Here is a 17070-nt window from a genome sequence, read left to right on the forward strand (position 1 = left end):
GGTGTCTCTCCTGTGGTGGTTACAGAGGGCTCATCTTCTAGAGGGCCGCAGATTCGGCATTCAGGATTGGATGCTGGTAACCACGGATGCCAGCCTGAGAGGCTGGGGAGCAGTCACACAGGGAAGAAATTTCCAGGGCTTGTGGTCAAGCATGGAAACGTCTCTTCACATAAATATCCTAGAACTAAGGGCCATTTACAATGCCCTAAGTCAAGCAAGGCCTCTGCTTCAGGGTCAACCGGTATTGATTCAGTCGGACAACATCACGGCTGTCGCCCACGTAAACAGACAGGGCGGCACAAGAAGCAGGAGGGCAATGGCAGAAGCTGCAAGGATTCTCCGCTGGGCGGAAAATCATGTGATAGCACTGTCAGCAGTGTTCATTCCGGGAGTGGACAACTGGGAAGCAGACTTCCTCAGCAGACACGACCTCCACCCGGGGGAGTGGGGACTTCATCCAGAAGTCTTCCAAGTGATTGTAAACCGTTGGGAAAAACCAAAGGTGGACATGATGGCGTCCCGTCTCAACAAGAAACTGGACAGATATTGCGCCAGGTCAAGGGACCCTCAGGCAATAGCGGTGGACGCTCTGGTAACTCCGTGGGTGTTCCAGTCGGTGTATGTGTTCCCTCCTCTGCCTCTCATACCAAAAGTACTGAGAATCATAAGAAGGAGAGGAATAAGAACGATACTCGTGGCTCCGGATTGGCCAAGAAGAACTTGGTACCCGGAGCTGCAAGAGATGCTCACGGAGGACCCGTGGCCTCTACCTCTAAGGAAGGACCTGCTCCAGCAGGGACCTTGTCTGTTCCAAGACTTACCGCGGCTGCGTTTGACGGCATGGCGGTTGACCGCCGGATCCTGAAGGAAAAAGGCATTCCAGATGAAGTCATCCCTACCCTGATCAAAGCCAGGAAGGATGTAACTGCAAAACATTATCACCGCATTTGGCGAAAATATGTTGCGTGGTGTGAGGCCAAGAAGGCCCCTACAGAGGAATTTCAACTGGGTCGTTTCCTACATTTCCTGCAAGCAGGATTGTCTATGGGCCTAAAATTAGGATCCATTAAGGTTCAAATTTCGGCCCTGTCGATCTTCTTCCAGAAAGAACTGGCTTCAGTGCCTGAAGTTCAGACGTTTGTCAAAGGGGTACTGCATATACAGCCTCCTTTTGTGCCTCCAGTGGCACCTTGGGATCTCAATGTAGTTTTAGGGTTCCTAAAATCACATTGGTTTGAACCACTTGCCACAGTGGATTTGAAATATCTCACATGGAAAGTGGTAATGCTGTTGGCCCTGGCTTCAGCCAGGCGCGTATCAGAATTGGCGGCTTTATCCTATAAAAGCCCTTACCTGATATTTCATTCGGATAGGGCGGAATTGAGGACTCGTCCTCAATTTCTCCCTAAGGTGGTTTCAGCGTTTCACATGAATCAACCTATTGTGGTACCTGTGGCTACTAGGGACTTGGAGGACTCCAAGTTGCTGGACGTAGTCAGGGCCCTGAAAATATATGTTTCCAGGACGGCTGGAGTCAGAAAATCTGACTCGCTGTTTATACTGTATGCACCCAACAAGCTGGGTGCTCCTGCTTCTAAGCAGACGATTGCTCGTTGGATTTGTAGTACAATTCAACTTGCACATTCTGTGGCAGGCCTGCCACAGCCAAAATCTGTTAAAGCCCATTCCACAAGGAAGGTGGGCTCATCTTGGGCGGCTGCCCGAGGGGTCTCGGCTTTACAACTTTGCCGAGCAGCTACTTGGTCAGGGGCAAACACGTTTGCTAAATTCTACAAATTTGATACCCTGGCTGAGGAGGACCTGGAGTTCTCTCATCCGGTGCTGCAGAGTCATCCGCACTCTCCCGCCCGTTTGGGAGCTTTGGTATAATCCCCATGGTCCTTACGGAGTTCCCAGCATCCACTAGGACGTCAGAGAAAATAAGAATTTACTTACCGATAATTCTATTTCTCGTAGTCCGTAGTGGATGCTGGGCGCCCATCCCAAGTGCGGATTGTCTGCAATACTTGTATATAGTTATTGTTACAAACAAATCGGGTTGTTTATTGTTGGAAGCCATCTTTTCAGAGGCTCCTACGGTTATCATACTGTTAACTGGGTTCAGATCACGAGTTGTACGGTGTGATTGGTGTGGCTGGTATGAGTCTTACCCGGGATTCAAGATCCTTCCTTATTATGTACGCTCGTCCGGGCACAGTATCTTAACTGAGGCTTGGAGGAGGGTCATAGGGGGAGGAGCCAGTGCACACCAGCTAGTCTAAAGCGTTTACTTTTTGTGCCCAGTCTCCTGCGGAGCCGCTATTCCCCATGGTCCTTACGGAGTTCCCAGCATCCACTACGGACTACGAGAAATAGAATTATCGGTAAGTAAATTCTTATTTTAACTGGCCACACCCATTTTTTGGGCGCGTGCGCGCCTCCGGCGCGCACACACAGCACCTCTAAGGGGCAGACCTACTGGGGGGGCAGAGTCATTTTTTAAGTTGAGAATTTTTGTATGGCCCCCGAAGGATTTTATAAATATCCGAATGGCCCTCGGTGGAAAAAAAGGTTCCCCACCCCTGGTCTAGAGAGTGCTGGGGTCATTAAATCCAAAAGGTAGTGGAATATCTGACGCAACATTCTGAAGTGACACTTCCACTGAAAATCCTGAAAGTTAAGCACACTGCGTAAAAACTTGCCCACGCTGCCGTTCTCTAGCCCACAATCTTTGTTGTGTAGACAGGTTAAGGTTGAGTATGGTGATCACGCAGGTATTGTCGGCGAAGACTGTCTGTCTATCTGACATACTGCAGCCTCCTCCTCCTAACATAGCTACTAAACAAACTACAGAATGTGAGAAGCTCAAATATCCTCTCACAGGCTGAATCCAAGAGCAGTACAGCTGAGACTATCACAAAGTCTATAGAGACGTGCTCTGTCGGCAATGATTGCTGCACTACTCAGAGCACTCCACAGCCCCTCCTTTTAATTCCTTTGAAACGTCATCAATGTGAGACAGAAAAGTCCATTTAAAATATCACACTGTTTTAAATGGGTGAACCGGGTTCAGTGTGAAAGGCACAACCCGGGAATAGCCCGGTAATAACACGGCTCCAAAATGCGATGTGAAAGGGGTATAGCGTGTTCAGAACCGGGTCGGACGCGTGTTCAAAAGCCGGTTCCTTACCGGGTTAGCGATATGAAAGCGGTACAGGTTGAGTATCCCTTATCCAAAATGCTTGGGACCAGAGGTATTTTGGATATCGGATTTTTCCGTATTTTGGAATAATTGCATACCATAATGAGATATCATGGTGATGGGACCCAAGTCTAAGCACAGAATGCATTTATGTTTCATATACACCTTATACACACAGCCTGAAGGTAATTTTGTCCAATATTTTTAATAACTTTGTGCATTAAACAAAGTGTGTGTACATTCACACAATTCATTTATGTTTCATATACACCTTATACACACAGCCTGAAGGTCATTTAAAACAATATTTTTAATAACTTTGTGTATTAAACAAGGTTTGTGTACATTGAGCCATCAAAAAACAAAGGTTTCACTATCTCACTCTCACTCAAAAAAGTCCGTATTTCGGAATATTCCGTATTTCGGATATTTGGATATGGGATACTCAACCTGTATTAACTTCCTTCCCCAGTGGTTCATAAACACACTAGGGGAGATTTACTAAAGTGCAGTTTTGTAGAGGTGGTTCTCATAGGCAAAATCACTTCCTGAGCTATCTAGCCTACCAGAATATAAAAAAAAATAAAGTATCAGGAAATCAAATTATTAATTATGGAGATACTACTTGTATATCAAACACCCAGTGTTAATTTATTATATTAATAAAGATCTAACATGTATTATTTTATAACTGGGAAATATAAGTGTATTATTTTATTATAGGGGTTATTACTATCTGACATTTTTGCACTGTGCATGCTCCATTGCTGAGCATTAGCAACTGTGCAATGCTGGTGGGTATCTAAACAAGCCTACAAATAGGGGCAGTCAGGCCTCAAATATATGTACAACTCTACATACTGGCAAATATACGTAAAAGGTTCCACATACGCTTTGCTGGTGCTATTGCCCCCGACTTGTGTTCAACTCTGTATGTCAGTAGAGGGCTTCAACTTATACTTACTGTCCCAGAGTTTCAGGGAGACTCTTGGATGTTTGAGGAGTCCCCCAAACTGCTGAAAGTCCCACACCCTGCTCACTTCCTAGTGAGATGGGCAGAAGAGGGGAGGAGGGGGGAGCGAATCATGGACCATGGGGAGGGGGCAGGGCCAATATAACATGATTCACTGACAATCATTGAATCACAGCATCATGCCACTAGGAAGGCTGGGGTGGTGGGGTCCTAATGACACAAAGCAACTATCCTCGGCCCCATCAGTGAACATCTAGATCTCCCTTTCAGGCTTCTCCCAGCCAGGAAGATTGGACAATTGTCGAGTATTCTTCAATTTCTCTAACCTTTGTGTGATTTATGTCTCTATATAAAATAATACATATAGATAAAACACAAAGGTGCAATCAATTTTTTTCTAACGTCCTAGTGGATGCTGGGGACTCCGAAAGGACCATGGGGAATAGCGGCTCCGCAGGAGACTGGGCACAAAAGTAAAAAGCTTTAGGACTACCTGGTGTGCACTGGCTCCTCCCCCTATGACCCTCCTCCAAGCCTCAGTTAGATTTTTGTGCCCGAACGAGACGGGTGCAGGCTAAGGGCTCTCCTGAGCTGCTTAGTGAAAAAGTTTAAAGTAGGTTTTTTATTTTCAGTGAGACCTGCTGGCAACAGGCTCACTGCATCGAGGGACTAAGGGGAGAAGAAGCGAACTCACCTGCGTGCAGAGTGGATTGGGCTTCTTAGGCTACTGGACGTTAGCTCCAGAGGGACTATCACAGGCCCAGCCATGGATGGGTCCCGGAGCCGCGCCGCCGTCCCCCTTACAGAGCCAGAAGACTGAAGAGGTCCGGAAAATCGGCGGCAGAAGACGTCCTGTCTTCAATAAGGTAGCGCACAGCACCGCAGCTGTGCGCCATTGCTCTCAGCACACTTCACACTCCGGTCACTGAGGGTGCAGGGCGCTGGGGGGGAGCGCCCTGAGACGCAATAAAAAACACCTTTTGGCAAAAAAATACATCACATATAGCTCCAGGGCTATATGGATGTATTTATCCCCTGCCTATTTTTCCATTAAAAAGCGGGAGAAAGGCCGCCGAGAAGGGGGCGGAGCCTATCTCCTCAGCACACTGGCGCCATTTTTTCCTCACAGCTCCGTTGGAGGAAGGCTCCCTGACTCTCCCCTGCAGTCCTGCACTACAGAAACAGGGTAAAACAAGAGAGGGGGGGCACTAAATTGGCATATTATTATATACAGCAGCTATATTAGGGAAAAACACTTATATAAGGTTATCCCTGTATATATATAGCGCTCTGGTGTGTGCTGGCAAACTCTCCCTCTGTCTCCCCAAAGGGCTTGTGGGGTCCTGTCCTCTATCAGAGCATTCCCTGTGTGTGTGCTGTGTGTCGGTACGTTGTGTCGACATGTATGAGGAGGAAAATGGTGTGGAGGCGGAGCAATTGCCTGTGTTAGTGATGTCACCCCCTAGGGAGTCGACACCTGACTGGATGGTCTTATGGAAAGAATTACGTGATAGTGTCAGCACTCTACAAAAGACTGTTGACGACATGAGACAGCCGGCAAATCAGTTAATACCTGTACAGGCGTCTCAAACACCGTCAGGGGCTCTAAAGCGCCCGTTACCTCAGGTCGATACAGACACAGACACGGACACTGACTCCAGTGTCGACGGTGAGGAAACAAACGTATTTTCCAGTAGGGCCACACGTTACATGATCACGGCAATGAAGGAGGTTTTGAACATTTCTGATACTACAAGTACCACAAAAAAGGGTATTATGTGGGGTGTGAAAAAACTACCCGTAGTTTTTCCTGAATCAGATGAATTAAATGAGGTGTGTGATGAAGCGTGGGTTTCCCCCGATAAAAAACTGCTAGTTTCTAAAAAATTATTGGCATTATACCCTTTCCCGCCAGAGGTTAGGGCACGTTGGGAAACACCCCCTAGAGTGGATAAGGCGCTCACACGCTTATCAAAACAAGTGGCGTTACCGTCTCCTGATACGGCCGCCCTCAAGGAACCAGCTGATAGGAAGCTGGAAAATATCCTAAAAAGTATATACACACATACTGGTGTTATACTGCGACCAGCGATCGCCTCAGCCTGGATGTGCAGTGCTGGGGTGGCTTGGTCGGATTCCCTGACTGAAAATATTGATACCCTGGACAGGGACAATATATTATTGACTATAGAGCATTTAAAGGATGCATTTCTATATATGCGTGATGCACAGAGGGATATTTGCACTCTGGCATCAAGAGTAAGTGCGATGTCCATTTCTGCCAGAAGAGGGTTATGGACGCGACAGTGGTCAGGTTATGCGGATTCCAAACGGCATATGGAAGTATTGCCGTATAAAGGGGAGGAGTTATTTGGGGTCGGTCTATCGGACCTGGTGGCCACGGCAACGGCTGGGAAATCCACCTTTTTACCCCAAGTCACCTCACAGCAGAAAAAGATACCGTCTTTTCAGGCTCAGTCCTTTCGTCCCCATAAGGGCAAGCGGGCAAAAGGCCACTCATATCTGCCCCGGGGCAGAGGAAGGGGAAAAAGACTGCAGCAGGCAGCCTCTTCCCACGAACAGAAGCCCTCCCCCGCTTCTGCCAAGTCCTCAGCATGACGCTGGGGCCTTACAAGCGGACTCAGGCACGGTGGGGGCCCGTCTCAAGAATTTCAGCGCGCAGTGGGCTCACTCGCAAGTGGACCCCTGGATCCTGCAGGTAGTATCTCAGGGGTACAGATTGGAATTCGAGACGTCTCCCCCTCGCCGGTTCCTGAAGTCTGCTTTGCCAACGTCTCCCCCCGACAGGGAGGCGGTATTGGAAGCCATTCACAAGCTGTATTCCCAGCAAGTGATAATCAAGGTACCCCTCCTACAACAGGGAAAGGGGTATTATTCCACGCTGTTTGTGGTACCGAAGCCGGACGGCTCGGTGAGACCCATTTTAAATCTGAAATCCTTGAACACTTACATAAAAAGGTTCAAGTTCAAGATGGAGTCACTCAGAGCAGTGATAGCGAACCTGGAAGAAGGGGACTATATGGTGTCTCTGGACATCAAGGATGCTTACCTCCATGTCCCAATTTGCCCTTCTCACCAAGGGTACCTCAGGTTTGTGGTACAGAACTGTCACTATCAGTTTCAGACGCTGCCGTTTGGATTGTCCACGGCACCCCGGGTCTTTACCAAGGTAATGGCCGAAATGATGATTCTTCTTCGAAGAAAAGGCGTCTTAATTATCCCTTACTTGGACGATCTCCTGATAAGGGCAAGGTCCAGAGAACAGTTAGAGGTCGGAGTAGCACTATCTCAAGTAGTACTACGACAGCACGGATGGATTCTAAATATTCCAAAATCGCAGCTGATTCCGACGACACGTCTGCTGTTCCTAGGAATGATTCTGGACACAGTACAGAAAAAGGTGTTTCTCCCGGAAGAGAAAGCCAGGGAGTTATCTGACCTAGTCAGGAACCTCCTAAGACCAGGCCAAGTGTCAGTACATCAATGCACAAGGGTCCTGGGAAAAATGGTGGCTTCTTACGAAGCGATTCCATTCGGCAGATTCCACGCAAGAACTTTTCAGTGGGATCTGCTGGACAAATGGTCCGGATCGCATCTTCAAATGCATCAGCGGATAACCCTGTCTCCAAGGACAAGGGTGTCTCTCCTGTGGTGGTTACAGAGTGCTCATCTCCTAGAGGGCCGCAGATTCGGCATTCAGGATTGGGTCCTGGTGACCACGGATGCCAGCCTGAGAGGCTGGGGAGCAGTCACACAGGGAAGAACTTTCCAGGGCTTGTGGTCAAGCATGGAAACGTCACTTCACATAAATATCCTGGAACTAAGGGCCATTTACAATGCCCTAAGTCAGGCAAGACCTCTGCTTCAGGGTCAGCCGGTATTGATCCAGTCGGACAACATCACGGCAGTCGCCCACGTAAACAGACTTGGCGGCACAAGAAGCAGGAGGGCAATGACGGAAGTGGCAAGGATTCTTCGCTGGGCGGAAAATCATGTGATAGCACTGTCAGCAGTGTTCATTCCGGGAGTGGACAACTGGGAAGCAGACTTCCTCAGCAGACACGATCTTCACCCGGGGGAGTGGGCACTTCACCCAGAAGTCTTCCACATGATTGTGAACCGTTGGGAAAAACCAAAGGTGGACATGATGGCGTCCCGCCTCAACAAAAAACTGGACAGATATTGCGCCAGGTCAAGGGACCCTCAGGCAATAGCTGTGGACGCTCTGCTAACACCGTGGGTGTACCAGTCAGTGTATGTGTTCCCTCCTCTTCCTCTCATACCAAAAGTACTGAGAATCATAAGAAGGAGAGGAGTAAAGACTATACTCGTGGCTCCGGATTGGCCAAGAAGGACTTGGTACCCGGAAATTCAAGAGATGCTCACGGAAGACCCGTGGCCTCTACCTCTAAGAAAGGACCTGCTCCAAGACTTACCGCGGCTGCATTTGATGGCATGGCGGTTGAACGCCGGATCCTGAAGGAAAAAGGCATTCCGGATGAAGTCATCCCTACCCTGATCAAAGCCAGGAAGGATGTGACCGTACAACATTATCACCGTATTTGGCGTAAATATGTTGCGTGGTGCGAGGCCAGGAAGGCCCCTACAGAGGAATTTCAACTGGGTCGATTCCTGCATTTCCTGCAAACAGGACTGTCTATGGGCCTCAAATTAGGGTCCATTAAGGTTCAAATTTCGGCCTTGTCAATATTCTTCCAAAAAGAACTAGCTTCTGTTCCTGAAGTTCAGACGTTTGTCAAGGGAGTACTGCATATACAGCCTCCTTTTGTGCCTCCAGTGGCACCTTGGGATCTCAATGTAGTTTTGGGATTCCTAAAATCACATTGGTTTGAACCACTCACCACTGTGGACTTAAAATATCTCACATGGAAAGTGGTAATGCTGTTAGCCCTGGCTTCAGCCAGGCGTGTTTCAGAATTGGCGGCTTTATCCTATAAACGCCCTTACCTAATTTTTCATACGGACAGGGCAGAATTGAGGACTCGTCCTCAATTTCTCCCTAAGGTGGTTTCAGCATTTCACTTAAACCAGCCTATTGTGGTGCCTGCGGCTACTAGGGACTTGGAGGATTCCAAGTTGCTGGACGTAGTCAGGGCCCTGAAAATATATGTTTCCAGGACGGCTGGAGTCAGAAAATCTGACTCGCTGTTTATCCTGTATGCACCCAACAAGCTGGGTGCTCCTGCTTCTAAGCAGACGATTGCTCGTTGGATTTGTAGTACAATTCAGCTTGCACATTCTGTGGCAGGCCTGCCACAGCCAAAATCTGTAAAAGCCCATTCCACACGGAAAGTGGGCTCATCTTGGGCGGCTGCCCGAGGGGTCTCGGCTTTACAACTTTGCCGAGCAGCTACTTGGTCAGGGGCAAACACGTTTGCTAAATTCTACAAATTTGATACCCTGGCTGAGGAGGACCTGGAGTTCTCTCATTCGGTGCTGCAGAGTCATCCGCACTCTCCCGCCCGTTTGGGAGCTTTGGTATAATCCCCATGGTCCTTTCGGAGTCCCCAGCATCCACTAGGACGTTAGAGAAAATAAGAATTTACTTACCGATAATTCTATTTCTCTGACGTCCTAGTGGATGCTGGGACTTCCGTAAGGACCATGGGGAATAGCGGCTCCGCAGGAGACTGGGCACAAAAGTAAAAGCTTTAGACTAGCTGGTGTGCACTGGCTCCTCCCCCTATGACCCTCCTCCAAGCCTCAGTTAGATTTTTGTGCCTGGCCGAGAAGGGTGCATGCTAGGTAGCTCTCCTGAGCTGCTTAGAGTAAAAGTTTAAATAGGTTTTTTATTTTCAGTGAGACCTGCTGGCAACAGGCTCACTGCATCGTGGGACTAAGGGGAGAAGAAGCGAACTCACCTGCATGCAGAGTGGATTGGGCTTCTTGGCTACTGGACATTAGCTCCAGAGGGACGATCACAGGTTCAGCCTGGATGGGTCCCGGAGCCGCGCCGCCGGCCCCCTTACAGAGCCAGAAGAGCGAAGAGGTCCGGAGAAATCGGCGGCAGAAGACGTTCCTGTCTTCAGATAAGGTAGCGCACAGCACTGCAGCTGTGCGCCATTGCTCTCAGCACACTTCACACTCCGGTCACTGAGGGTGCAGGGCGCTGGGGGGGAGCGCCCTGAGACGCAATAAAACACTATAAAAACCTTATATGGCTAAAGAAATGCATCACATATAGCTCCTGGGCTATATGGATGCATTTAACCCCTGCCAGTTTTCCTAAAAAAAGCGGGAGAAAAGGCCGCCGTGAAGGGGGCGGAGCCTTTCTCCTCAGCACACAAGCGCCATTTTCTTTCACAGCTCCGCTGGAAGGACGGCTCCCTGACTCTCCCCTGCAGTCCTGCTACAAGAATCAGGGTACAACAAGAGAGGGGGGGCACTATTGGCAGCTAATATAAAACAGCAGCTATAAAGGGAGAAACACTTACATAAGGTTATCCCTGTATATATATAGCGCTCTGGTGTGTGCTGGCAAACTCTCCCTCTGTCTCCCCAAAGGGCTCGTGGGGTCCTGTCCTCTTTCAGAGCATTCCCTGTGTGTGTGCTGGGTGTCGGTACGATTGTGTCGACATGTATGAGGAGGAAAATGATGTGGAAGCAGAGCAATTGCCTGTGTTAGTGATGTCACCCCCTAGGGAGTCGACACCTGACTGGATGGTCGTATTTAAAGAATTACGTGACAATGTCAGCACTTTGCAAAAAACTGTTGATGACATGAGACAGCCGGCAAATCAATTAGTGCCTGTTCAGGCGTCTCAGACACCGTCAGGGGCGCTAAAACGCCCGTTACCTCAGATGGTCGACACATACCCAGACACGGATACTGAATCCAGTGTCGACGGTGAGGAGACAAACGTAATGTCCAGTAGGGCCACACGTTACATGATCACGGCAATGAAGGAGGCATTGAATATTTCTGACACTACAAGTACCACAAAAAAGGGTATTATGTGGGGTGTGAAAAAACTACCAGTAGTTTTTCCTGAATCAGATGAATTAAATGAGGTGTGTGATAAAGCGTGGCTTTCCCCCGATAAAAAACTGCTGATTTCTAATAAATTATTGGCACTATACCCTTTCCTGCCAGAGGTTAGGGCACGTTGGGAAACACCTCCTAGGGTAGATAAGGCGCTCACACGCTTATCAAAACAAGTGGCGTTACCGTCTCCCGATACGGCCGCCCTCAAGGAACCAGCTGATAGGAGGCTGGCAAATATCCTAAAAGGTATATACACACATACTGGTGTTATACTGCGACCAGCAATCGCCTCAGCCTGGATGTGCAGCGCTGGAGTGGCTTGGTCGGATTCCCTGACTGAAAATATTGATACCCTGGATAGGGACAGTATATTATTAACTATAGAGCATTTAAAGGATGCATTACTATATATGCGAGATGCACAGAGGGATATTTGCACCCTGGCATCTAGAGTGAGTGCGATGTCCATTTCTGCCAGAAGAGCGTTATGGACGCGACAGTGGTCAGGTGATGCGGATTCCAAACGACATATGGAAGTATTGCCGTATAAAGGGGAGGAGTTATTTGGGGTCGGTCTATCGGACCTGGTGGCCACGGCAACGGCTGGAAAATCCACCTTTTTACCCCAGGTCACCTCTCAGCAGAAAAAGACACCGTCTTTTCAAACTCAGTCCTTTCGTCCCCATAAGGGCAAGCGGGCAAAAGGCCACTCATTTCTGCCCCGGGGCAGAGGAAGGGGAAAAAGACTGCACCAGGCAGCCTCTTCCCAGGAACAGAAGCCCTCCCCCGCTTCTGCCAAGTCTTCAGCATGACGCTGGGGCTCTACAAGCGGACTCAGGCACGGTGGGGGGCTTTCTCAAGAATTTCAGCGCGCAGTGGGCTCACTCGCAAGTGGACCCCTGGATCCTGCAGGTAGTATCACAGGGGTACAAATTGGAATTCGAGACGTCTCCCCCTCGCCGGTTCCTGAAGTCTGCTCTACCAACGTCTCCCTCCGACAGGGAGGCGGTAGTGGACGCTATTCACAAGCTGTATTCCCAGCAGGTGATAATCAAGGTACCCCTCCTACAACAGGGAAAGGGGTATTATTTCACGCTGTTTGTGGTACCGAAGCCGGACGGCTCGGTGAGACCAATTTTAAATCTAAAATCCTTGAACACTTACATAAAAAGGTTCAAATTCAAGATGGAGTCACTCAGAGCAGTGATAGCGAACCTGGAAGAAGGGGACTATATGGTATCTCTAGACATCAAAGATGCTTATCTCCATGTCCCAATCTACCCTTCTCACCAAGGGTACCTCAGGTTTGTGGTACAAAACTGTCATTATCAGTTTCAGACGCTGCCGTTTGGATTGTCCACGGCACCACGGGCCTTTACCAAGGTAATGGCCGAAATGATGATTCTTCTTCGAAGAAAAGGCGTCTTAATTATCCCTTACTTGGACGATCTCCTGATAAGGGCAAGGTCCAGGGAACAGTTAGAGGTCGGAGTAGCACTATCTCAGGTAGTGCTACGTCAGCACGGGTGGATCCTAAATATCCCAAAATCACAGCTGATTCCAACAACACGTCTACTGTTCCTGGGGATGATTCTTGACACAGTCCAGAAAAAGGTGTTTCTCCCGGAGGAGAAGGCCAGGGAGTTATCCGAGCTAGTCAGGAAACTCCTAAAACCAGGCCAAGTGTCTGTGCATCAATGCACGAGAGTCCTGGGAAAAATGGTGGCTTCTTACGAAGCGATTCAATTCGGAAGATTCCATGCAAGAACTTTTCAGTGGGATCTGCTGGACAAATGGTCCGGATCGCATCTTCAGATGCATCAGCGGATAACCCTATCTCCAAGGACAAGGGTGTCTCTCCTGTGGTGGTTACAGAGTGCTCATCTTCTAGAGGGCCGCAGATTCGGCATTCAGGATTGGATGCTGGTGACCACCGATGCCAGCCTGAGAGGCTGGGGAGCAGTCACACAGGGAAGAAATTTCCAGGGCTTGTGGTCAAGCATGGAAACGTCTCTTCACATAAATATCCTGGAACTAAGGGCCATTTACAATGCCCTAAGTCAAGCAAGGCCTCTGCTTCAGGGTCAGTCGGTATTGATCCAATCGGACAACATCACGGCAGTCGCCCACGTCAACAGACAGGGCGGCACAAGAAGCAGGAGGGCAATGGCAGAAGCTGCAAGGATTCTTCGCTGGGCGGAAAATCATGTGGTGGCACTGTCAGCAGTGTTCATTCCGGGAGTGGACAACTGGGAAGCAGACTTCCTCAGCAGACACGACCTCCACCCGGGGGAGTGGGGACTTCACCCAGAAGTCTTTCAAGTGATTGTAAACCGTTGGGAAAAACCAAAGGTGGACATGATGGCGTCCCGTCTCAACAAAAAACTGGACAGATATTGCGCCAGGTCAAGGGACCCTCAGGCAATAGCGGTGGACGCTCTGGTAACACCGTGGGTGTACCAGTCGGTGTATGTGTTCCCTCCTCTGCCTCTCATACCCAAAGTACTGAGAATCATAAGAAGGAGAGGAGTAAGAACTATACTCGTGGCTCCGGATTGGCCAAGAAGAACTTGGTACCCGGAACTGCAAGAGATGCTCACGGAGGACCCGTGGCCTCTACCTCTAAGAAAGGACCTGCTCCAGCAGGGACCTTGTCTGTTCCAAGACTTACCGCGGCTGCGTTTGACGGCATGGCGGTTGAACGCCGGATCCTGATGGAAAAAGGCATTCCAGATGAAGTCATCCCTACCCTGATCAAAGCCAGGAAGGATGTAACCGCGAAACATTATCACCGCATTTGGCGAAAATATGTTGCGTGGTGTGAGGCCAAGAAGGCCCCCACAGAGGAATTTCAACTGGGTCGTTTCCTGCATTTCCTGCAAGCAGGACTGTCTATGGGCCTAAAATTAGGATCCATTAAGGTTCAAATTTCGGCCCTGTCGATCTTCTTCCAGAAAGAACTGGCTTCAGTGCCTGAAGTTCAGACGTTTGTCAAGGGGGTACTGCATATACAGCCTCCTTTTGTGCCACCAGTGGCACCTTGGGATCTCAATGTAGTTTTAGGGTTCCTAAAATCACATTGGTTTGAACCACTCACCACTGTGGAATTAAAATATCTCACATGGAAGGTGGTCATGCTGTTAGCTCTGGCGTCAGCCAGGCGTGTCTCAGAATTGGCGGCTTTGTCATATAAAAGCCCTTACCTAATTTTTCATTCAGACAGGGCAGAATTGAGGACTCGTCCTCAATTTCTCCCTAAGGTGGTTTCAGCGTTTCACATGAACCAACCTATTGTGGTGCCTGCGGCTACTAGGGACTTGGAGGACTCCAAGTTGTTGGACGTAGTCAGGGCCCTGAAAATATATGTTTCCAGGACGGCTGGAGTCAGAAAATCTGACTCGCTGTTTATCCTGTATGCACCCAACAAGCTGGGTGCTCCTGCTTCTAAGCAGACGATTGCTCGTTGGATTTGTAGTACAATTCAGCTTGCACATTCTGTGGCAGGACTGCCACAGCCAAAATCTGTTAAAGCCCATTCCACAAGGAAAGTGGGCTCATCTTTGGCGGCTGCCCGAGGGGTCTCGGCTTTACAACTTTGCCGAGCAGCTACTTGGTCAGGGGCAAACACGTTTGCAAAATTTTACAAATTCGATACCCTGGTTGAGGAGGACCTGGAGTTCTCTCATTCGGTGCTGCAGAGTCATCCGCACTCTCCCGCCCGTTTGGGAGCTTTGGTATAATCCCCATGGTCCTTACGGAAGTCCCAGCATCCACTAGGACGTCAGAGAAAATAAGAATTTACTTACCGATAATTCTATTTCTCATAGTCCGTAGTGGATGCTGGGCGCCCATCCCAAGTGCGGATTGTCTGCAATACTTGTATATAGTTATTGTTACAAAAAAAATCGGGTTGTTTATTGTTGTGAGCCATCTTTTCAGAGGCTTCTACGTTTATCATACTGTTAACTGGGTTCAGATCACAGGTTGTACAGTGTGATTGGTGTGGCTGGTATGAGTCTTACCCGGGATTCAAAATCCTTCCTTATTATGTACGCTCGTCCGGGCACAGTATCCTAACTGAGGCTTGGAGGAGGGTCATATGGGGAGGAGCCAGTGCACACCAGCTAGTCTAAAGCTTTTACTTTTGTGCCCAGTCTCCTGCGGAGCCGCTATTCCCCATGGTCCTTACGGAAGTCCCAGCATCCACTACGGACTATGAGAAATAGAATTATCGGTAAGTAAATTCTTATTTTCTCATAGTCCGTAGTGGATGCTGGGCGCCCATCCCAAGTGCGGATTGTCTGCATTACTTGTACATAGTTATTGTTACAAAAATCGGGTTATTGTTGTTGTGAGCCATCTTTTCAGAGGCTCCTTCTGTTATCATGCTGTTAACTGGGTTCAGATCACAAGTTGTACGGTGTGATTGGTGTGGCTGGTATGAGTCTTACCCGGGATTCAAAATCCTTCCTTATTGTGTACGCTCGTCCGGGCACAGTATCCTAACTGAGGCTTGGAGGAGGGTCATAGGGGGAGGAGCCAGTGCACACCAGGTAGTCCTAAAGCTTTTTACTTTTGTGCCCTGTCTCCTGCGGAGCCGCTATTCCCCATGGTCCTTTCGGAGTCCCCAGCATCCACTACGGACTATGAGAAATAGAATTATCGGTAAGTAAATTCTTATTTTTATGAGTAAAAACCATAGTTTCATAGCTAAGTAATGTTTTGTCCTGACGTCTCTCCTCTAGATGAGAATACTTGTATTACAAAGTGTCATTGTTACGTATTTGCTTGGGATTTCTCTAGGACTACAGCCACAAAGCTTCTTTACTGCCCGATGGGCGTATAAAAGATTGTTCTGGGGCAATGTACCGCGATCCAGCTCAGTGGGTAAAGGCTCTCCTAGGAAGTAACATTGCCGTGAATTGGAAATATGTAGCCAATAAGGTCAGTGTGTGTTTTTTTTAAATAAACTTGTTTTCATAAAAAAAGTCATGAAAATAATATATTAATAAATATAAAAACATATATACTATACATGTAAGGGTAGGTTCAACTGGAACAGTTCTTGTTCCTTGTTCTTCTTTATGCTGAAGATAGCTCTTAATGACATTGGCTCTATGTTTGGGCTTGTTGTCCTGCTGTAGAATAAATTTGGAGCCAATCAGATGCCTCCCTGATGATATTGCATGATGGATAAGTACCTGCCTGTATTTCTCGGCATTGAGTACACCATTAATCCTGACCAAGGGGGTCATTCTGACCCGACCGCTTGCTGCAGTTTATCGCAGCGATTGGGTCAGAACTGTGCATGCGCCGGCGCCGCAGTGCGCCGGCGCATGCTGGATGGCCGAAGACCGTCGTTCCCTAGCGATCGCCTCTGCCTGATTGACAGGCAGAGGCGGTCGCTGGGTGGGAGGGGGCGGCATGGCGGTGTTTGTCCGCCGTTATGGGGGTGCAGTCCGGCCAACGCAGGCGTGGTCGGTCCGTCTGGGGGGCGGCCCGCAGCGGCTGCATGATGTCACACGCAGCCGCTGCGACCAGGGGCAGCGACGATCAACTCCCGGCCAGCCGCAGGAGCTGCGCTGGCTGAGAGTTACTCCACAAGTACAAAAGCATCGCCGCTGTGAGATGCTTTTATACTTGTGCGGGGTGGGGCCAGACTGACATGCAAGGCGGAATAGCCCTGTACTGGGCGTCCCTCCGCATGTCATGGAAGATGATCGTAGCTGTGCTAAATATAGCACAGCTACGATCAACTTGGAATGATCCCCCAAATCCCTACTCCATTTTCTGAAATGCCACCCCAAACATGCAAAAACCTCTACCATGCTTCACTTTTGCCTGCAGATACTCATTATTGTACCGCTC

General features: G+C 48.9%; 1 protein-coding gene across 5 annotated transcripts in view; it reads left to right on the plus strand.

Annotated features, from left to right (window-relative positions):
* The window catches only part of ANKRD31 (ankyrin repeat domain 31), a 387557-nt gene that overhangs the window by 318376 nt on the left and 52111 nt on the right, over positions 1-17070 (plus strand). For 3 of the 5 annotated variants that reach the window (XM_063963834.1, XM_063963836.1, XM_063963835.1), the window contains exon 9: positions 16006-16146. The exons of the other annotated variants lie outside the window; for them this stretch is intronic. In XM_063963834.1, coding sequence (XP_063819904.1) covers positions 16006-16146 — 141 coding nt within the window. The remainder of the gene's footprint in view (positions 1-16005; positions 16147-17070) is intronic. 5 annotated transcript variants of the gene reach the window in all.

This window comes from Pseudophryne corroboree, chromosome 1, assembly GCF_028390025.1.
Source record: "Pseudophryne corroboree isolate aPseCor3 chromosome 1, aPseCor3.hap2, whole genome shotgun sequence".
Classification (NCBI taxonomy): Eukaryota; Metazoa; Chordata; class Amphibia; order Anura; family Myobatrachidae; genus Pseudophryne; species Pseudophryne corroboree.